This window comes from Zerene cesonia, chromosome 12, assembly GCF_012273895.1.
Source record: "Zerene cesonia ecotype Mississippi chromosome 12, Zerene_cesonia_1.1, whole genome shotgun sequence".
Lineage (NCBI taxonomy): Eukaryota > Metazoa > Arthropoda > Insecta > Lepidoptera > Pieridae > Zerene > Zerene cesonia.
The window spans coordinates 4,207,859-4,217,448 of NC_052113.1; the positions used below are offsets into that span (position 1 = coordinate 4,207,859).

General features: G+C 32.7%; 2 protein-coding genes across 3 annotated transcripts in view; one reads left to right on the plus strand and one right to left on the minus strand.

The window, feature by feature from the left end:
* Nucleotides 1-425: 425 nt before the first annotated feature.
* On the plus strand, nt 426-4,773 carry LOC119830940 (potassium/sodium hyperpolarization-activated cyclic nucleotide-gated channel 1-like). Its single transcript, XM_038354131.1, has 8 exons — nt 426-637; nt 1,143-1,314; nt 1,529-1,834; nt 2,763-2,964; nt 3,189-3,280; nt 3,659-3,844; nt 3,987-4,176; nt 4,400-4,773. The coding sequence occupies exons 1-8, from the start codon at nt 426-428 to the stop codon at nt 4,747-4,749; spliced, it is 1,710 nt and encodes a 569-aa protein (XP_038210059.1). The 3' UTR covers nt 4,750-4,773.
* A 311-nt stretch (nt 4,774-5,084) lies between these two features.
* Nucleotides 5,085-9,590, minus strand: part of LOC119830666 (PAN2-PAN3 deadenylation complex catalytic subunit PAN2) — a 16,486-nt gene continuing 11,980 nt past the window's right edge. For both annotated transcript variants that reach the window (XM_038353739.1, XM_038353740.1), the window contains exons 17-22: nt 9,483-9,567; nt 8,718-8,809; nt 8,238-8,355; nt 7,789-7,970; nt 7,492-7,641; nt 5,085-6,736 (exon numbers count right to left, since the gene is read on the minus strand). In XM_038353739.1, the coding sequence (XP_038209667.1) occupies nt 7,521-7,641; nt 7,789-7,970; nt 8,238-8,355; nt 8,718-8,809; nt 9,483-9,567 (598 nt within the window). In that variant the 3' untranslated portion in view covers nt 5,085-6,736; nt 7,492-7,520. The remainder of the gene's footprint in view (nt 6,737-7,491; nt 7,642-7,788; nt 7,971-8,237; nt 8,356-8,717; nt 8,810-9,482; nt 9,568-9,590) is intronic.

Consider the following 9,590-nt stretch of genomic DNA (forward strand, 5'->3'; position numbering starts at 1 on the left):
TTGACTAAACTCTTTACATTTGCTTTAACAAATATTAATACAAGGTTTTAAGGCACACTACGCCACTATTTATAGCTTTTAATTAAATTTCATTCATAAATTTTTTGGTTATCGAAATTTAAAAAAAGAATTAATAATAATTTCCGAAAATGTAAAAAAGATTAATTAAACTTAATTTTTTCTATTTTAAGACTGTCGGCTATAGAAAATAATTTTATAGAGCTACAGATAATAATCAAAGAGAAATATAACTGTGTAAAGAAAGAAAGAGATTTAACTACACTAGTACCTAAATGTTTTCATAACATTTTATTAAAAAAAAATACCATACGTCAAATGACAATTCCGAACCTATCACTTTCAATCACTTTAATATAAGGATAATATATCTAGGAATATATTATAAATAAGTGACTTAACGTATTATGTTGACTCCAAGGTTGTCTACCGTGACACCCGGGGAGCGAGGACTTAAATCCGACACTGAAACATCTCACGGTTACTTCCATGGTCATAAATGTTACTTGCCGACGAGTAAAGTGATAACTTATGAAATAAAATGTGGGCCCCTGAAGCGGTTAATCTTGGATCTAGTAACAGTAGAGAAGAATGATCCGAGAGCTCGTAAATTATACAAGTAATTTATATTTTGTTTACGTTGCGTACTTGTATGGGTATAATTAGAATTTTCATATGACTTAGAGCTGTGAAGTTGCTAGTAGCTGTGTTTCTACGAGCTTTTCATATTGGTATTCATTAGACTTAGTAATATAAAGGTATATCTCAAAAACAAAATTCAAATAAAATTCTCCTTAACATAGCATAGTGATAAAATATTAGAATTTTAAAGTATAATCATCAATATTTATCAATATCTGTTAATCTAAGCATATGAATAAATTTAAAGCGTCTGCGATTTTAAAAGAACAATGATTTCTCCATTGCTGGTTTTTAAAGTAAACAATATTTTAAAATATTTGGACTATCTGTCTTTCTAATTGTTTAAAGTATTCTTTGAATCGGCTTAACTTATTTTATTTGAATTTTCACTGGATGAAAGAGAATATAGAGCATTTAGCTAACACAAAGCCCATCTAGCGCGAACAAAATTGAGGATAAATAAGATTTTTTATGCATAACAGGTCTCACGCATCTTTATGCGCTAATCAGTACATGCAATACAAGGACTACCCATGGAGTATACACCCGTACAGCACATTTCGGATTTGGTTGGAAGGATTCCTGTCGGTTACGATTCTTCTATCTAATATATTACTCGCAGTCCATTATTCAAAAACCAATCCGGGGAAACATGTTTGTAGACATTTGATTTATATATTGTGATAGAGCAGCAACATATAAATATTTTAACATATTAATAATATACATAACTATGCAAATAAATATTAGATTTAAATTAATTAACGTATTTGTCACAAATACGTTAATCTATTTAAATCCCTAGAAATATACCTATCAATAAGAAATACCTATTATTCATACATTTGAGTTACATTATCTGTTCCAGATATACGAAGAACGCGCTTTACTCACCTTCGATTCAATTTATCTGATAAACATTGTATTAAACTTTTTCACTGGCTACATCGTCGGTGATACTAACTCCACAGTCGTTCTGGACCTAAAGAGAATTCTATTCAAATATACCCGTACTTGGTTCATACCAGATTTGATGACAGTGTCCATACTGTTCCTTAAAATGATTGACTACCAAGATTTACCAGTAGAGCTTTTTATGGTTTCTCTGAAAATGATACGGCTGATACATTTGATTTCATACGTAAAGAATATAACGACAAAGAAAGAAGTCAGAGTGAGTGTAAGCTATAGAACAAAAAATGTAGCTGTAGGTATAGGTAAAATGAATGTCCTTCTATTAGAAAACGTAAAATTAAATTATATAGGGCTCAATTTTGTGAATCAAATTCGGAAAACACTTTAAAACCTTTTCTATTCTATTCGTTTTTATCGCCTACTACTGATTTACGCTCGTAATCTAGATAAATTTACAGACACAAATAAATAACATACATAATTTATGTATTGTAGGTAAAAGACGTTTGGACTGACTTTAAACGCAATTTATTAATTATGTCTTTCCTTGCCAAGTTTCATGAATCGCAAAAAAAAAACCGCTTCAGTCTCATATTTTTTGTTTTTATATTTTATATCTTGGAAGATCAACACGATAATTAACTAACTATTCCAAATGATCACAATCACCACCATCAATTATATATTAATACTAGCGGACCGCACAAACGCTGTACTGCCTTTATCTTATCATTTAGAGGTACGAAAAATAGATGTTAGCCGATTCTCAAATCTACCCAATATGCACACAAAATTTCATGAGAATCGGTGCAACCGTGGAGGAGTATGGTAACTAACATTGTGACACGGAGTCCTACTAATATTATAAATGCGAAAGTTTGTAAGGATGTGTGTGTGTTTGTATTCTTACTCGAAAAAACTACTGAACCGATTGCAATGAAATTTGGTACGCAGATAGCTGGTCAACTGGAATAACATATAGGCACTTTTTATCGCGATATTCCAACGGGATACGGACTTATGCGGGTGAAACCGCGGGGCGCAGCTACTTTTATATATGTATATAGAATAACTTAATAAAGAACAATACGGTAAATACGAATAATAATGTGATTGTAATATACAATCACATTTTAAAGTTTAACGTTTGATGAGTGCATAAATTATTGTAATTATTTTCTATAAAGCATTGCAGCGAAACAGCGCTGGAAGTAATGTTACTTCTACTATCGTTCTTATCATGGAACATGTACCTCCAATACGCTGTTGAGTACATGTCGGAAGGCGTCTACACCCCGTCATCGCCGAGAGCATGTTCGTGGATAACAATTGTAAAACTGTGGAATGCGACTTCCACTACTAGATTTGTGTTTTCCTTAGATAGAGCGGGTAGGTATATGACTATATGACTAGAACTGTTATTCAGAATTCATCTAAAAGTTTTTTAAATGAATAACACATTGACTATTTTAAATCACATACTTTTGAGACATAAGTCAGACGAATCTAAATCTAAAATTATATTTTTATCCTTTAGCTCAATATATTGCACTATTTAGCAGTTTATATACTAAGTGTGTATTGTATTTCTTTATTATTTATCAATATTTTAGTTGGTATGCTACGAGGGAACGCCAATATTAATATTCTTGAAAAGGACGGATGCTTCGAAACATTTTATATTGTGTCTTGGTGCATAGCACAGGTGCGTATGTGAGCTTCCTTAAATTAGGCTCGAAACCATATATGAAAACGGTTTGTATAAGGCTTTATACCAATGCCTATATATAAAACTAATACATATATACCTACAGCAGTTATTAAATATATATAATTATGTAGGAAATGATTTTGTCTGTCATATAACTATTGTCTCTGGAATATACCCACTTGATGTTTGATTTTAAAGTCATACATACTGCTTTGTCAAATTCATTTGTCTACAATTGATTTACTGAAGGTATTAAATTCTTACTTAATTTAAAGGTCATTATCTATCAACACCAGCAAATTAAGTTTTGTAGATTTTATAAAATATATTTTCATTAAATATTAATACTGTAAAATCGCTTAAAATTTTCAGGTGTTAGTGTTACACTGCGCCTTCAAGTATGTTATTACGATATTCGGTTCAGAATCCGCACGGGCTCAATACTTCATTATGTCCAAACAAGTCGAAATGTACCTCAACCAAAAAAGGTTCCCTACGAGAATTAAGAACAAGGTTTTGAAATTTTACGCCATTGGTTACCAATCGCATTTCTTCGCAGTAAGTAACATCCCGCCAAAAACAATTCGTGTGGTTGCTCTGTCAAAGATATTAGATCTCGCGTAGAGCCAAGATCTAACTCTATACGGCGCATTTATAAATACATTTATATATAGTAGTCGCTAATCAAATTTTTTTTTAGGAATTCCGTATGATGTCATGTGTCTCTGGGCAGTTACGTGAAGATATAATAATGCACACGGGCAGACAGCTTGTGAGGGATGTTACATTCCTTAAGCAATTGCCGGGCACTTTGCTACTGCAAATTGGAATTAAATTGAGAATCGTTATTTTCATCGCTGGGGATATCATAATGAAGATTAAAACTATTGGTGAGATACGATAGGGTTTAGGTTCTCTGTTAAGATAAAAGTTCAATAAATATCGCTTACAATGTTGCTTATCAATGAGAAGGGTATAAATGTGTAGAGGAAGACCGATTATGCTTTTTTTAATTAGAAAAATATTTATTTGATAACATTACAGAAACTTTATTTTATAAATCCCAAATTAATTATTTATGTACCTATTACCTTACCATTATTTTTCTTCCAGGAGACTGTTTATATTTCATCCACAAAGGCACCGTGGCTATTTATTGCGAGTCTGGCAAAGAGGTGTGTCATTTGGAAGACGGCGATTTCTTCGGAGAAATTGCTCTTGTCATGAGTCACAGACTACGAACGGCGTCAGCTGTAGCCGTTACTAACTGCGAACTTTTTAGACTCGATAGAGAAGATTTTGAAAGCTATGTAGCATGTTATCCCACCGTTTATGAGGATATCAAAAAAGTTGCTACGGACAGATATGAGCGGTCCAAAACGTTGGACGAACATCATAAAATCGAACTAAGTATGAAAAAGAAGAAGAAATTAGAAACTGAATATGACAGTTCATTTTTATAAATGTACTTAAATAATAATAGATAAATGGTCTCGATATTTTCCATTATTTAACTTTTGAATCCAATAAAGAGTAGCAGATATAAGGAATTTGTAAGGGATAAAATTAAACAAATTTATATATTTTTACAGCATTTTATTCCAGCCACCATTTAAAATAAAATATAAAAACACGTAATTTTAAAAGTAATATCGTCCGAAATACTGAATGTGTTAAAAGAAATTGTAAAACGTAAATTTTTTAAAAGAATGTTTAAATATCACAAAATAAATATGATCACAAAACTGTTTAATCACTTTAAAAAATTTATCATTTATACTTACAGCTGCATTTTTTCTTTGTATAAAAATAATTAGAAATATAGGTTATCTCCCTTTTAATTCTGTGTGAGTCATCGTACTTTGGAAGATATTATTATGCTGAGTTTTTTCTATATTTTCTACAAATGCATATCGGAATTACTTCGCAAGCCAAATTTACATGTAAAGATCATATTAACAAAATGGGAGTGATAAAATGACTATCCATTATGAATGAACAAAATACAAGTAAAGATGAAATTAAAGTCCATAAGACAACCCATTACTTCGTACTTTTCATCAATTCGCGTTACTAGCTACATATTGACTTTCTTTCCCTCCAGCACTCGTATTTGTTACTTCTACTAAGAAACCTTTATTTATTTATTTAGAATATATTGATATCCAATTGTAGAAAACATGAATACCCCAGCTTCAGATCAATATAACTATATTCAGCATTTGTTTGTTCAACTCGAGAAACATTTAAGCTAGCCTTCCTACGATTAAAATAGTTTATCACTAATGTTTGTGCCTAAATTTAATGGAACCTTTTACCTAGCAAAATCAAATAATTTATCTATAACGCTACTTATGCTAATATTCGAACCGTGGTGTTTCTGTATTGCTTTCTTTATTCAGTATTGGAAAATATCTATATCTATGTAAATTTATTTAGTCTGCATAACTCACAAATGTATGTTTCATTATGGTCTATTGACGTATATAATAATAATAAAAACATTATATCGGTTATCGCTGTCTCGCTCTAACAACGTACAACTGAAATATATTGATGTTACAAATAATGCTTCTTTTAGTCTCGTATATAGGTAGAAAAGATAACTAGATTTTTAACTGTGATTTATTAATACCTACATTCTCCATCCAGTTTAGATTAGATTTATAGAAAATAATTGGGAGTTAAAATAATAATGTCACAATAATTATATAATGTTTCATACGTTTTTAAAGCGAGATAGAAGTATTTAGTTAGTGACAACAATGACTTTATAACAAGGCAATAATTCTATATAGGCCCTATCAAGAGTCAAGTTAGATCTATCATTCGCATATTCATCTTCACAATCGTGGGCCAAGGCAAACCATTTACCTCGCTCTAGCAAATGCTATATTAGAGTGTTAGAAAGAGAGGGATATATAATGAAACGTTTCTTCAGATTCTTATTGGATAATTTTCCATACAAGTCATTATGATATCGGGCAATCGAACAGAAAACTGCTTGATTAATGTTAACACGCTTTCCATTGGACCAAGAAGTGATCATATTCTCATACACAGATATGTACTAATACGAAAATGCGATTATCGTTAGATAGATATAACTTGGCCTTACAGTTATACAATTACTCATTAAACGTGAACACAAGAGGTCTCTGAAGGCAGATATCGTAAAATTTCTTTCGTAATTATGCATACGCTTATTGCACTACTTTTGTAGTTCTTTGAGTGATTTAAACTACATCTCGATTCATTTTTTCACCGCACAAAGCCCGGAAAGCTTTGTCGTTTCGTTTTAAATGCAACGGAAAACAGCTTTATCTTAATTTTAAAATCCTTAATGCACTCGCATTATAAATACCTATCAAGAATAACCTTATTGGACATTTGAGAAGCGTTTCAAATATTTATCGAATATATTTGACATCTTCTTCACCTGGGCCGTTGCTGGAACAAACAGTAATAATGTTAAAACACTTTTATTATATTGTACACAACATTTCGTATTAAAAACCATATATTTTATATGCGATAAGATGGATATAATTAAGACTTTTGATCATTTCACGTAATGATCAAAATTCCAAAAAATCGAAAGAGCTCAATCAATTTTTCCTTTCATTCACAGATTCATTAAAACCGCAGAGACAACAAAACAATCAAAGCGAAGTATATGACGGATATAGGTATTTGCCAATTATCATTTAATTCGTGGTACAGAATAAGTTGAATTAATAAATTAAACATCTAACTGGTGTTTCACTTCCAGTGCTAAGGTCATCCTACATTCACAATGTATCATTTCCTAACTATATGAGGTATAAGAGTTAATGATAAAACACTTGTATGCGGTAGTCGAGTATGCTTCGGCACGAATTGGGCCAGCTCGCACCGGGGAAGCACCACACCCACACAGAAGACCGGGTGAAATAGCATACTGCTGTTTTCGATGAGTGGAGGAGCCGGAGGCCCAAATTCTTTTCCCTAAACTTCCCAGTCCTTTCCTTCATACGTCAATGCTCTCTTAATCCCTTTCCAATTTCAAAGTCGGCAATCCAACTGTAGAGGCGTCAGATCCGCAATCGAACTTACACCTCTCCAAATGTTCATGGGCGGTGGTAGCGCTTTTCATCAGGCGACCCACCAGCTCCATTGCTGACGACGACTTAAAAAAAAACATACTAAAAAAAGAAGCGCCATACCAAAAAGCGAACGGCCCGTAGAACAACAGCTAGGAGAGCGCGCGCGCGTCGCCGGCGCGCAGCAGCCGCGCGCTCGTGTAGAACAGCACGCACGGCGACTTCCACCACGCGCCGCACTGCGACACCTCCTCCGCCGCCACTTGCACTATGCTGCAATTGCAACACGACCCCCTTTTATATACTTTCCTATGTCATAGCCGCACGTGGAGTGACAGTGACAGCAGTGGGAAAAAGTTTGTGGTGATGATGATGATGATAATAACTCAATCATCGTTATATAGTAAATAAAATGATTACCTCAAATCGTTGTACAAATACCAATTGGCATCCCCCTTGTCCGCTATTCTGACGTAAGCGACGAGATTCTTAGGGTTGTCTTCGATACATAGCACCACAGCAGTTAACGTGTATTCGGCTTCAGAGTGTGTACAATTCGGTTTCTTTTTATGTTTCTCTTGCTTGTCTGTTTGCGATTCAATCTGGATTTTTTAAATTGTTTCTGTTAGTCTTTAAAATTTCATTAAATTAAAAAAAAAAAAACATTCTATCGACTTTAAAAAAGGAGAAGGTTTTTGAACTGTGTTTTTATTGCATTTCTTACTCCCTGGGATTTTAAACCAGTTGACGTGATTTTTTTTTGTTTGATAGGAAATTGTTATGATTTGTTCCCATTATAGAATCTGGATTGGCACTGCCCTCCCACGGAAGTTCGGTAACTTATTTAACGTACAAAAATGATTAAATACCTTGTCATTAATAACAATATCCCCATCAGATTGCAGCCGTATGTGTAACTGAAGCGGAATGATACAGCTGATGTCTTGCGTCTCGCTCTTTGAGTTCACCTGGCTCGAACTAGACGGCCTGGAATGTATATTGAGCCAATATATGAATATATCCCTTATAATAATAGGCGTTAAAGCTTTTTAGTTCAGTCAAAAAAAAATATGAATATAACTAAGTCTCATTATAACTACTTTCTTCCAATGGTGGTTTTAAACTTGCTTTACTTAATCAACCCAAACTTGTATATAAGTAAGATACTTTATTAAGCCAAAATTATAACTCGTACACAACAAACAAATATTGAATATTAAAACTGCACAACTAACGTGACCATATCTCAAAATTCTCATATCACAAACGCGTTAATCACTACAATGATTTCATTAACATCAAAATTAAACAATAAAACATCAGACAGGATATACATAACCTAAAACTACCTTTCGGGGTGTTTGAATCTGCATCCGGGTCGAGAGCAATGCAACCCGTAACGACAGGGTTTACCATTGCCCCCGCGTTTCGTTGGATCCGCCTATAATCATAATTCAAATTCAAACTCTGCTAATATTATAAATGTGAAATTCACTCAATTTGTTTGTCTCTTCTATGCGTTTAACCACTAAACCCATTTGGAGAAACAATTATACAAATACAGTTTGAGATCCAAGGAAAGATGTTAAGGCACAAACCAAGATACTATTAATATTGTTAAGATTAGATTTCAAATTTAAAAACAGGGAAGTTACTATGACGTAATAAAGCAAGAGTAATTCCTGTATAGGAAGTACAGATTACCTAGTGTCGCTTTGCTACATTGGAATAAGTCCTGCTTTAAAACTGCATGATAGAACACTAGGTATATAAAGATAAAACGGTCATTTATAAGTTAACTGATAAAATCGATAATATAGTATTTCGCTATTTGCTTAAAAATTAACCATTACATGTTTGTGGATATTATATTTTTTTTTTAGTGTAGAAACTTGTTTTTATAATTATTAAATTCATTAACTTCTCATCTCTCTTTCTCACACATAAGATTGGATGGAATTTGGCGTAAATATACCTACATAAATAATAGATAGGAGAAAAGAAAAAAAATGGAAATAGGTAGATATTAACTAAGATAAAATACTTACCAACAAATCTTAGAATTTCAAACCGTTTAATAAGATGCAATGTTTTTAATATGAAAGATATTTTACCACTTCCTTAGGAGGCCCTTTTGTCCAATAAGCCTTTTCCTCAGCCGACACTCCGCCACAATTGATCGCTAAAATTGGCGGCAACCTAACATGAAACATTTTATATAT